Raw genomic sequence first — 13,569 nt, 5'->3', positions numbered from 1 at the left:
ATTAGAATACTGGAAACAGTTCTTAAGTCTGCATGGTGGAATCACAGGATTCTTTAACCGTGCTCCTCTTATTGTTTTGTTTGTTTGTCACCAGTATCTAATAAGAAGGGAGTAAGAACCATTGAGGCTGTACTATCACCTCCTTACAGTCACCCAGTGGCGGCTGGTGCGTTGCTCTTCAGGGCAGGAAACAGTATCTCACAGATGGACTGGACTGTGTTTGTTAGTATAATGCTAACACATGCTGGAAAATTCCAGTAACTGGTTAACAGAATTAGCATCACATGTAGGTTCTTTTAACAATCAGTTTTACTTAACATCAACAAAACACCACATATACTCATACTTAGAGTCATACATTTCTTAAACTCGGTGGAGACAAACTGTAAAAACTGCTGACTCATGCTAATCTGGTCTGCTGCTCTGATCCAGTGACACTGAATGACTTGCTCTTCATGTCTCACTTCATGGACCGGTCCCTCTGCTGCCTACTTTTGGCTGGTGGTGTGTAAGGTCATGCATTATGTCTGCGCCCTTCAGATCTCCTCTCTCTCTCGTATTGAAAAGAAGCACACTTACAACGAGAGTCAATAGAGGAAGCAGACATCCTTCAGCCTTTGGCCTTAAAGTCCCCATTAAACTGAACATCCAGAGTATCTCAGTGTCATTTTCTTCTGAAATGGGATTGAACCAATCACAAGTAAGAAGGCGGGACCTAGTGTTGGAATGAATTTGATTGGATTGTTCCCTTGGACAAAGCTTAAATCAGTAATTAAATCTGATTTGTAGTCTGCTTTTTGGATGTTTCATCAGGCTGAATTCCAGATGGAGCCTGGACACATGAAATGATCGTAGCCTCGCTGTCGGCACCATAGCTTTACTCAGAGAGTGTTTGGTTCAAAGCGTTTGGCATGTGCTACTCTTGCTTCCTTTTTGACTTTTAGAATAAAAGGAAACGTATTACTGCCGAGTTCCAGGAATCCAAATACATTTATTTTATTTTAATGATGCACACTTTCAGTGAAATTCTTTCTCTGCATGTCCACAGGCAGTGTCTTATCTTAACCACATCAGCTCCATGCTCACCGACAGTACAGCAAACCTTAAGTGCAGGCGGTCGACAATCCGTGCAAAGGCAGTTTATTTGAACAGAGAGCAGTACAAATCTGAACAGCAAATCAATAAGTCATGCTCTCAAATTGAAAGAACACACTCTTGGATAAAGTGAAATAAATAATTCCAGCAGCAGAATAAGTTCATTTCTGTCTCATGACTAGTTTCTAATTAAGCTGTTAGTTGGGTTGTAAACGCGATGCAAAGGAAGTGAGAAGGGGTCTGGACTTCATTTTGCCTTTAGGCTTCTTTAAAGCTAACTGTTATATTGTAATCATGTGGAGGCAGTGATCTCTGACACACGCTTCACAACATATAAGCAAACAAACAAACACACAAACTCTGTGTCTGGTTAAATATCTGCAGGTACTTTAAGGCCGATTGTCTCGTATCATTGCTATCTGGAGAGGGTTCAGGGTTAGACAATGAAACAGGCCGTGCTGCGCAGACACGATGGTTTTTTAGAGCGTCAGAAGACGTTTAGAATGACGTCATTAAGCGGTCCACTTCCTGGTTTGAGCACGATTCACCTTCACATCTCCCGCAGACCGTACCCGTGAGCACAGGAATCGTGCCCCAGACCGCCTCTTCAAGCCCACTTGGGCATGGTACCCCAGTTCACACTGATCAAAAGAACCCCACTCAGGGGTCAAGCGGGTCGCCTGTGTTATACCACCTTAAGTGTTAAAGTATGACAGGCAGCACAAGGGCCACACTGAATATTTAGTCGATTAAAAGCAGCTCCTTTATTTACCATATAATATTTAGATTTAGAGTCATCCTTCCCTTCCTTTTCAATTAAATTAAACATGTCTCGCTCTTTGCTCCGAGCAAAGTAAATATTTCAGAACGCCATTATCCCATTTTCTGCAGGATGTTTGGGTTTTCCTCCAAAATAACAAAAAGCTGCTCTTCTTCAGACCAGTCGTCTGTTCCCACACGGGATACACACCCCGATCATCCCCCTCAAATCTGTGTGTGTGCATGCGTGTGTGCATGCTTTATGTTGACTTAAGGCACACCGTGGCTCAGCCGGTAAAGTTGTCACCTCTCAACCAGAAGGTCGAGGGTTCAATCCCCAGCAGGGCAAAATGTCCGATGTGTCCTTGGACACTTAACCCTGAATTGCCATTAATTACTGCTTCAGTGGTGGTGTATGAATGGGATTGGTTACTTCTGATGGATGATAGTGTAATTCAACATACACAGTAGTGGGAGGGGCAGAGCAAGGTTTGCTCTAGTTAGTCATGTTATGTGCTTCCTTAACAGAGTTTCATGTAGCTGGGTGGAGGCCTTGTGTGTGTGGGGAACACTGGATGTTCATAACATCAGTAATATTCAGATACCACAGCCTCTTCAGGGCTCAGTGGGAAGTGAACAGGCATGTAGTGTTGGATTCATTCGTTTCACATCGACACTAACCTCCTGATCCACTCTTAACTCTGACTTTACCAGACGTTCTTCATGCCCGTGTTCATGTTTTCATCAGAAGCTGAAATAATAACACCAACATGACCTTCTAATGTTTTTTTACATCCATGATGGGGAAGACGCTTTCAAAGAACTACAAAAAAATGGTGGCGTTGTCATTGTTCTGAGTTGCCAAGACGACATGTCATTGCTGTTACTGTGACTCAACAGCTCTTACATCTGTCACAACCCGTTTGTTTCTGTGTCGATCTCAGAGGAGTCAATGCTTTCTGGCAGTCGAACAGTTTGAACATGGCAACAGCTGCTGCTGCATACATGGCGGCTTTTCATCAGGAGGCCGTGATGGCAAATCGAAGCGTGTGTGTGTGTGTGTGTGTGTGTGTGTGTGTGTGTGTGTGTGTGTGTGTGTGTGTGTGTGTGTGTGTGTGTGTTTCAGTGCCTGTAGCAGTGTACAAGTAGTAAGTAAATTGCTGCTCTGTTGGCCTTGATCTCATCACTCATTCTCCCGTCTAATCCTGGTGAACTGACATGAAGACAGGACTTCCTCCCTGCCGCTCTCAGCCTTCTAATTGTTTTTCCCTCCTCGCTCTCTCCATCTCTGCCTCGTTCGATCACAGCCACCGTATCAGCGGCTCCCTCCTCCTCGCCCGGCATTAGCACCCACTCACCCACTGTTTCCTTCTGTTGTTCAGAGTGCAGAACAAGATCAGCCTCAGGTCTCTGAACAGATTGCATGTGGCATTATCATTCTGTTAAAGTCACCACAATTAACACACTAACGCACACGCGCACACACACACACACACACACACACACACACACACACACACACACACACACACACACACACACACACTTGAGTTTCTGCCTCTGTGAGGACAGTTCATCTGTTATATACTTTATATTTCCAATTTGCAAACCCAAACTGAGTCTGATAAGGGTACACACACACAGACACACACACACACACACACCAGTCACACAAACCTTGGCCGGCACATGTCAATTCATTTCAGTTCACAGCAGGACTCCAATCAGTGCTCTTGGTGTCAGAGCCAAGAGGCAACACAATCTCCAACCAGCCAGAAAGAAAAGGGAGAGAAAATGAAATGTGCTGCTCCTCTCTGTGCGTACCTCTGGGCTCTCCCACATGTTTTTTGCATTATTTTTCTCGAGATAGGTGTGTGAATCGACTACCCAAAAAGTATTAGAATAGTAGAAAGAAACCGCTCAGAATGTGTGCACATGCAGTGTGTTTGCAGTGCTCCGGTCTTTAAAGGGAACCATCAGAGACAGCGACATGTGAAGGTGTCGGCTGAGTTCTGAACACCTTCAATCACTCTTTCTTTAAAGTGTAATTAAAATGTTTCTGCTGGCCTCTTGAACCGTCACCTCATGCTGACACCAATCAGGAAACCTTCCTGACTTTAATCATTCTAATTATGCTGGTTATTATTATTTACCAAATCTTTTTAGTTTTCATTATTTCAATGATTTTAATAAGATTCAAAGCATGAACTGTTAGGTCAGTGTAGCATGGACTCTGCTGCTACAGCTTAAAGAAAAGTCTCCTTCAGTAGGTTTGTTTGTCTGGTTTGGCCTCTTCCTCGTGGCCACCTAGCGTTTTTTCTGAGCGCCAGCATCCTTTTTCCAATTGTTGAATGTGTAGAGAGCGTTCTCAGCAGAAAGCAGCCGCCTGGAGGAGAAGGCGCATGGGGTCTTAAGCTCAGCTCGGTGTGAGTGGTCAGGCTCAGTCAGGTTTCCTGAAGTCAGCTTCAGGCTGGTTTTGAGGTTTAAAGAGACGTGTGAGACAAAATCATAAACAGAGAAAAATGTTTGTGGTCTGGTTTGTTTGTTTGATTTGATTTGAAATTATTTGATTTTAAATTTGTTAGTTTGAAATGTTGGTGTGGTTTTATTTGTTTGTTTGTTTGTTTGTTGAGCCGATAGTCAGAGTTTTTTTTTGTGTCACTAAGTTGGCTTTCATTTAACCCAGCTAGATCACCATGGTAACGTACTCTAAAAACTCAGTGTGGTGGGGACCTGGTTTAAATCGTCTGTGAAGTGTCAAATGATTGAATGAATTATTAGACGACCTGGGAATGTTCTCCTCTGGGACTACGTTCATTTTAGAATCGATCTTAACGTTATGTTTGTAATGCCTCAGAACAAGGCGTGGAGTTACATGAACACATACCTGTACTGAGAACTACACACACACACACACACACACACACACACACACACACACACACAGACACACACACCCTGATAGATTTACCAAAACAGTGGCAGGTTGAGCAGTGTGTAGCTTCCAGGGAGTACGACCCCTGCTGTGTCACAGTGGCAAATGATTACACACTTAAGTGGCTTATGTACACCTCTTGATTTGTGTGTGCATGTGTTTGTGTACACTTCATCCCACACATCCTGGAGAAGGGAAGTGGGTTGATGTGAAGCAGCCTCAGGTCCAGATAGCAGAATGATGTCTCATCTGAATTCATACCGTCGTCTTTCAGGGACTCAAACAAGCTGACTGAAGTCTTAGCACAGGCCTCATCGTTTCTGATGACAAACCTCAGAGCTAGCACTTATTCCAGAGAACAAAAGGAATCACACTTAAACAAAATACATTGAAATGTCTTTTTTAATGATAGTCAGCAGTGGGGAGGGGAGACATTGTCTTGGCGCCGCGCTTCCATCAGCATTTACACGACTTTGTTTCTGCTCCTTTTGTTCCTGCCGTCTGCCTGTCTTCTTCTTGGTTATGAAGTTTTTACAACAACACAGAGATGGTTCTTGGTTCAGCAGTTATGCTGTCATATGACTCTTTAAGAAAGATTTGATTTTCTCTGATTCACGCTTACAGAGAGTTCACCTGCTCCATCGCTGACTAACATGAAGGAGAGGGTTTATGATTCAGGACTAGTTGAGTCAGTCTGGTGATGTTTGGGCTTTATGTTTAGTCAGGTCTGCTTGTGCAGCTCTTAATCCCAGTGCTCTCTCAGGTAACTAACAAAGAAACACAAACACCGGACCACTGAGTGAATAACCCCCAAAAGAAATGTGGACAGGAGAATCAGTAGGAACCATGAGAAGTATTAGAGGAGATAAAGCCCCCTCTGAGGGTTAAAAGGCAGCGACGAGCAGATTACAAGGCAGAGGATCAGTGACACAGTCAGACATTAGCACATATTCAAAATAAAAGAGGCAAGAATATAAATCAGAGAGGATTAAACTCCATCACAGCAGCCTCCAGGATCACAAAGCTAGCCTTCCAGACACTTGCAGTCCTCTCAGGGAAGAAGGTTTTATCAGAAGGTAGACATTGTAAATTAGAAGTACAAAAACTTTTAGAATGGCTGCAGCAGATGTCTTCAGCCGGCGGTAGTTAAACAGGCCGTAAGCAGTCTTCAGAGGCAATTTGGCCCAATCAAAGTACGTCCTCTAAAAGATGTTTGTTTTTCCCTCTGACAGGCTCAGACTGTTATGTTGAGAGTCTGACAACCTTACAGAAGGACCCTTACAGAAATAGAAGCTTTATATGGTGTTGGGTGTTTATCTTTTTTCAAACCAGAAACGGCCTTTTACATCACTCTCTTCAAAGCCACCAGACTCAGCGGAGAAACATCACAGAACACAGAGGGCTTGGCCTAACAACTCTGCAGTCCTTTAGTTTGATTTCTTCTTCTCAAGATGCAGAAGAGTGCAGGCGTAGTTTGACATTCGACTGTTCGCCATGCTTTGAATAAATATGCACAAATAATCGAGACGGCATAAATGCCGCCTTGTCCCTAACGCTCATGCACATGGTCAGTCCTCAGTTCCATTGCCAGTTTTCGACACACATAAAGGCCAAGACGAGAAGTCAAGTTAAAGAAGCATGAATTATGCACGACCCCAAGGGCATTTCAAGCTTTTTCAAAGTCTTGGACCCATTTCAAAAATCATGAGAGTTTTGCTTGAGTAGGTGTGTGTTCCACTCGTTTGCTTTAAGGCGGTCTGTTTCTCCACTTGGTGTTAGGATTAAACCAAACATGTCTTGATGTGATCACAGGTCTTTAGTCTTGTCTGATGCAAATTGTGTTGTTTAGTGATTTGACCATTGTCAACGACCAATAGGAGCGGTGTCACTGGCAGCACCAAACATGGTGGGAGGTGAAGTTACGTGCGGCTCTCCTGACTTTGGAAAAGGAGAAGAAACTGGTGGAGATGACCCTCTGACATGTCCTCCTCTTTGTACCACACCGGAGTTGGGAGGGGAAAACGGTGGACAGAAATTGCTGCAGCCCTATGTTAACTATAGGTAATAGCTAGTAGCATACTCACAGGTGATGAAACCTTGTGACGACCTTTACTCCCTCGAGATGTAAAGAGGAGGCCACGTCACAGAAGTTTTCTGCTTTAAAGTTGTAGTTGTAAATATCCACCAGGTGCATGATGGGAATCTAGTTGTCATCCTGCAGTTTCTTACCCTGCAGGATCCCCAGTCTTTGCAAAATCTTAGGCTGTGATTCAAATGTCTGAGTTGCTGACACCTCGTCTTCAACTGTGAGAAGATGTCAGACGTTCGTCTCTTAAAAGTCTTTGAGTGTATGAAAGGCTTCGTTGATTCTGTAACACCAGCTTTGTTGAATGATGGTGCTTGTTGACGACTTTGCTCAGAATGATGCCATGGTAGAGGCTGCTGGGTAAAGTGTCCATCAGAAGTAATTAATCCATTCATACACATGCAGGTGTGACCTGCGGTGTAAAAGCGCTCTGAGTAGACAAGAAAAGAAATCCATTTACCATTTCTGTCTGTGTTTTCAGGAATTTACCAGTTCAGAGCCTTTGAGTCGTCCAAGTCTGGTACTCCAGTTGGGAGGATCAAAGCTACCGACAGAGACATCGGGAAGAACGCTGAGATGTACTTCACCATCGTCAGCGGAGACGGCATGGACATGTTCGACATCTCTACCGACAAAGACACTCAGGAAGGCGTCATCACCGTCAGCAAGGTGAGACGGAGAAGGACTTCACTGCGGGCTCAGAGTGTGAACCACATTTAAAAACTTAACAAACTAAATCTCTACATGGTGCATATCAACATGATAGAAAGCTATAAGCAGGTCAAATGAACAGCAGAGGTAACTTCCAGCGTTTGTAAAGTCTGACTACATGTGTGGTACGTAAGGGGAAATCTGAAGCACACCTTCAGATGAGCCTGTCTGTTAATTATCTTGATATTCCTCTCACCGCTTTGGTAAAAACCAAATTAATTCTAAAGCTGTGATTCAGCAGATCCCACACTTTCTACTCATAAGGACCCTGCCCACGTAGTCTGTTTTGCACATACTGTTAAATATGCAAAGCCTGGGCATGCTTGACAGATGAAAGAAACCAAATTAAACTTATTCATCTTTACCTTCACATCCCCCCGTCCCAGCCTCTGCAGCAGCCGCTAATACGCAGGACTGAAGCTTTTTATGCTGCTGGATTCTGAAAAATGAATCACAGTGTCCTCGCAGAGTGTCTGTTTACTGATGTGGAATCACAAGTGATATTTAGAAACTCCTTTGTTCATGTCTGGAAGCTTTGACAAAGAAGTAATGATATTTTGTCAGCTGGAGTCGAGCCGAAGAGAATCTGCGGGATTCTTTAAAAGAAGCGTAGACAGCACAGGTGGAGCTGCTGGAGGAAATCTGGAGCTTTTGTTGCATTATTGTGGAAGAAACAGACTTCATCAGCGCGTTCACTTTGGAAGAACTATCATCATTTATCATCAGATTGGATCCGTCAGCAGCTTAGTTTCATGTTAGAGTTTCCCTGTTATAGCATGTTCTGTTCTTTTCATTCAGACAGACAGCAGCTTCAAACGATACAGACATGTTCTTACTGTACACAGATCCTCCTCACATGAAATCATACGTGAAATCAATCCCTCTCTGCATTAAATGATAACCAGGAGTTTGCATCAAACCTGCTGCTGCATCTTCTTCATGTATGTGCTGTATCAAAGCTCACTGTTCAATGCATGGATTAAAAGTCCTGCATATCAAAATACAAAATAATAGTGAAGCAAACAAGTCAAACTGAGTAAGGATGCTAACTATACTTACATCTTTAAATGGTTTCTTTTCTTCATCTGTGGCAAATGTTTCCAATCCAATTTTTGTTTTCCAGTGACATGTTTTAGAGAAGTTAATTTCTACTTTAAAACTAAAATGTGTCGTTTTCATTTCAAGCGATGCTTTGATTTCAGTTTGAAATATTCAGTAAATAACCACAAAATAGTTCATCAGATATGCACTCTGTCCTTAGAAAACATATCCCAGCTTTAATAGATGAGCATATTTACAGTAGAGACCTCGTCAGTGAACTATGAGGGCTTAAAACAAAAAAATATATATTGTTCATTACTTGTAATCGAGGTCAAATGTTCAATTAATCGTGATATTGATTTGAGGTCATATCACCCAGTCCTACTGCCAATATTCAGCTGCTAGGTTTCTGGTCTTACGCTCTGTTCTGTCATTGCTACAGGATCTGAACGAGGGGGTTTAAGATGTTATCTCATCATTATGAGACCCCAAACATAAAACTAAGTTCTGCTGCTGCACTAAATGTCTTTAACCATTATTACAAACATGAGTCATCCGTCTGAGCTTTTGTTGTGAAAAAATAAAACTCTGTTTGTTCTAAATACTCAACATACTCTCCCGTTTAATGGTCGAAATACTTTTATGGAAAATAGAGGTTTGATAGGTTTTAAGAAAGAAACGACACGTCTGTTTCTAGTTAAGAAATCCATCAAACGATTAGAAAAACAACTCCCATGAAAAGAAGTATCAATCCATCAGTCTTTATTTGTGAAGTGCCAATTCATAACTCATTTTATCTCAAGACACTTTACAAACAGCAGGTAAAAGACCGTTTTCATTGCTATATTTTAAAAAACAGACGTTAATCCATCATGAGCACTTAGCAACATTTAGCAAAGTTACAGTGGAAAGAAAAAACTTCCTTTAAGAGGCAGAAATTGTGGGCAGGACCAGACTCATGATGACTCAGCCATCTGCTGAACCTGAGCTGGGGTTTGAACCATGGGATAGAGGGAGATGCAGGAATGTGTTAAAGAACCTTAATGTAAGGTCTTCTTGATGCAGGTCTGGTTTTGGTTTCACCTTCATACACAGCTCTGGTCTTCAGTCTCTCCTGCTTGTCTCTGTGATTCTGCAGCCTTTGGACTTTGAGAAGAAGCCGTCTTACACAGTGGAGATTCAGGTCCAGAACACACAGCTGGACCCGCGCTTTTCCTCAGCCGGCTCCAAAGACATGGCCACGGTTCGGATTGCCGTGGAGGACGTGGACGAGCCGCCGCTGTTCGACAAAGCCAGCTACTTGATGGAGGTGAAGGAAGACGCTGCAGTGGCCGTGGGCTCAGTCAGTGCCATGGATCCCGACGGAGCTCGAAGCATGGTCAAGTAAGGCAAAGGCTCAATGTCATTATAAATGATCCAACACACCATTTTTAAAGAAATAAGTCAAGAAGGAAGCTCATTTAGATTTATCAACAGACTTTTGATTTCAACGTGTGAGAGTTATTGTTTAAATGTATGCTCTCCAATAAAATCGCAAGGTTAAAGGTCCAACCAGTAAGATGTGTAGAGAGTGAAATGATAAAGTGATCTTACTATACTTACTACTGATCATAAAGGAAACATGCTCTGTTGAAGTGCTGGCTTCTCTGACAACAATGCAGCAGTCAGTATGTCCTCCTTCTAACTTTAGATTCTGCTCCTGAATGCTCTGGATTTGTTTGGACCAGAGAAGGTAGACGCTTTTAAAACACCCCCCACACATGGCCGTTTTGGACGCCCCTCTGTTTGTCAGATATGAGAGCAGTTATCAGGTCAAACCAACAGGTGTTGCAGTGATGGAAGTGGGCAAGAGAAGTGGTTCAGATAGAAGTGATTGTACCCGACCTAAAAAGCCTCTGCATGTTTCTAATAAGCTCCACGAGCAGAAACGTGCTCAAACTAGGATCAATATTGGAGATACTTTTGAAAAATGGAGAGAGGTTAGAACACAGAAAGGTTTACAGACCCATGCAGACCTGGATAAACACTGAAGCTTCAGTGTTCACCACATGGCAACCTGAGTGAGCATGGACTCTAGAGAGGGGGGGGGGGAGACAGCTCTCTACAATGTTTAGAATTTAGACTGCAGTACCCATTTTAAACACTAGGGGGTCAGAATTACATGTGATTCCTTTAAAGCGTTAAAAGAATAATTATTTCATCATCTGGATTCATTCAAAGAGAAAGCTGGTTTCTATAGAAACCCTGAACAGACATGCTTTTGTCTGCGATAACAAGAACATTTCTGTTGTTTTTTTTTATCTCTAATTATTTATCTCGTTATCTCGGGATAACAACGCTGGTTTCCCTTTGACAACGAGTTAGTTTTTCCTGATCTTAAAAAGACGGGGGAGTAAAGTCATTATTAAAGGAATACCCGCATTGTTATCCTGAGATAAATAAGTCAAAATCTTTCGAAAACAATCAAAAATGACTCTTTATCACAGGGAAGGGGATCTGCACTAAATGTAGTGATGCATGTCCATTAAGGGCTTCCGTAGTTTCTGCAGTGAAGGGCTGCTATTCTTCAAAATGTTCCTATCTTCACTTCCTGTACTTTTAGTTTTAAAGTCTCAGCTGAAGTCTGAGCGTAATTGAACCTTAAGTTCTCTCTAGGCTTGCGATGAGATCCTATAGGAGTGTGAAAGGAGAGGAGAAATATGAGTCCAGGTAAAGGTTGAAAGAGAAGAGTAATCAGTGTTTAAAATGATAAACCAAGCCATCAGTGTGAAAACTGCTGAGTGCATCTACAACAAGAGAGCTGCACCTCCTGGCTCTATTTAAACGGCCTCTCTGCAGTACTCTTCATTATTGTGACTCTGTGCATTTGGGTAGTTTGAGCTCCGCTGAGCTCCTCTTGGTAATTGTCCATTACTCAAACGTGTCGGGAACATCCTGGGAATTTCGCCGATGTTTACGGAATAACAGTCCTAAAGCCCTCTGTAATTTGCTCTGTGGCGGTGGGTATTGATCAGGATGTTCAAACTTTTTCTCAACTTTCCTGAAGGCCAATTTGAGTTTTAAAACAACAAGGAAAAAGGAGAGAGTAAGGGACTTTGATATGAATGATATAAAAGTGTTGCCACGTTCTGCCAGAGGAGCGTGCAGTGAACCAGAGAGAGACGGCTGAACGGACGTGTGACAGCAGACTTCAGCTCAGCTCGTGTGTCTCTACATTTAAAGCAGCCAACTGATGAGGAACATATTCCAATTAAAACATGAACGGGAGCATGGAGTGCTCTTAAAATTAAGTGTCATAGGGGGCACCCACACACACACACCCTCACACTCGCTCAGACTCAATCCCAATTACCCGTGTGTTTGGGCCTTTGTTACTGTGACTGTTTCATCAATTCTTTTACTGTTGAGTGCTTTCTCATCATGATGGAGCACTCCTGCTCTTAAACAATATTTGCTTTCATATTCATCTCTCTCCTTATGGAAATCAATCATTAAGACCGAACGGTGCATAATTAAGAGCTGATAATAGTGTGACGTTAAACAAGGTGGTAGTAAAAAGCGACCCATGATCGGGAACACTGCCTGATGTTCACATGCAGCTCCTGTTCACACAGCGGTGTGCCTCCACTCTGACAGGCAGAAAGCAAAGGCACAGCACTTCCATTATCTATGGAGTGCTGTGAAGCTGTGAATAGCTGCATTCAGCAACTAGTTCAAAAATAGAGATTGCTCTGTGAGCAGTCTGCAGACAGTGGGGGAACAGATTTTCGAGTGGCTCTGATGTGTTGAAAAGGCTACAGTGAGATTGAAAAGAAAGGAGAAGGGCAGAAAGCAGCAGCTTCCAGCCATCACAATCATTTGATTCGACTTGTTACAATATAAACGCTGGCTGTTATCTAACTCTGCAGATCAGTGTTGGTGCTGAACTTCTTTTTAGGTTTCGGTTCACCTCAAGGTTTTAGAGAAGGACAGTCTCACTAAACGATAGTACATGGTGAGTTACTAACTTGTTTTTAACTAACGACCTTACAGCACAACATATAGAGCTGCTGCAACAGATTAGATTTCATCTGACCCTTCTATTTCATTTATTTTTGTGTATCTACAATGTATTAAATCAGGCGACCACATTGAGACTTAGGGCGCACTCTGTACCCTGCCTTAGCACGCTTCACCCCTAAAGTCCAGTTTGTTTGACCAGTGTGAGAGCTCCAATCCCTTCTCAAGCTCGGTACACTTCCTTGGCCCTGGCCCGCTTTGAAGAGGTGCAGTTCATGCACGAACACAAGCACGGGTACACAACGTGGACGGCCTTCATGATGAAGAAACCCCATACTGTTCTGTCTGTATTGACATGATTGGGTTTCTTATTTTTCCCTTGTGTGTTTTCTAGGTTAGTGTTTCATGTGTTATTTTTGTAACTTCATATCCTAGTGTTCTTTATGTTCTAGTGTGTTTTGTTTCATTCTTGAGTTCTGTGTCTTTAGTGTTTCATGATGTAGTTTTGTAGTTGTCCTCAGTGTTTCTTGTCTTGTGTTTATTCCTTCCTCTGTGTGTTTCCCTCCAGTGTTGATTACCCTCATTGTCTTCACCTGTGTTATTAGTCTCTCCTGTGTCTGATTACCCCTGTGTCTATTTAGTCTCTGTGTTTCTGCCCTCATGTTGTCAGATCATTGTTGTACCGTATTTTCCGCACTATAAGGCGCACTTAAAAGCGAGAGAGAGAGCCAGAGCCAGAGCGAGAGCCAGACAGACAGAGACAGAGACAGAGACAGAGACAGAGACAGAGACAGAGACAGAGACAGAGACAGAGCGATCGACTGTTTGGGCACCCCTGCACTAACGTTTGAATTAGCGGTATCAGACTGTGTTTCTTTTAAGTGTTTACAACTGAACAAGGCTGGGAGATATTGTGAATATGCACATTAACGTTTGAACAACG

General features: G+C 42.8%; 1 protein-coding gene across 1 annotated transcript in view; it reads left to right on the top strand.

Moving 5' to 3' along the window:
- cdh6 (cadherin 6) overlaps window positions 1-13,569 on the top strand; it is an 81,347-nt gene that overhangs the window by 46,463 nt on the left and 21,315 nt on the right. Inside the window, exons 6-7 of the mRNA XM_020651788.3 lie at window positions 7,357-7,544; window positions 9,766-10,010. Of these exons, the coding sequence (XP_020507444.2) occupies window positions 7,357-7,544; window positions 9,766-10,010 (433 nt within the window). The remainder of the gene's footprint in view (window positions 1-7,356; window positions 7,545-9,765; window positions 10,011-13,569) is intronic.

This window comes from Labrus bergylta, chromosome 4 (genome assembly GCF_963930695.1).
Source record: "Labrus bergylta chromosome 4, fLabBer1.1, whole genome shotgun sequence".
In the NCBI taxonomy this organism is placed as follows: Eukaryota; Metazoa; Chordata; class Actinopteri; order Labriformes; family Labridae; genus Labrus; species Labrus bergylta.
Note: the sequence above shows the minus strand (reverse complement) of the source record. Positions and strands in the feature narration are given on the sequence as shown.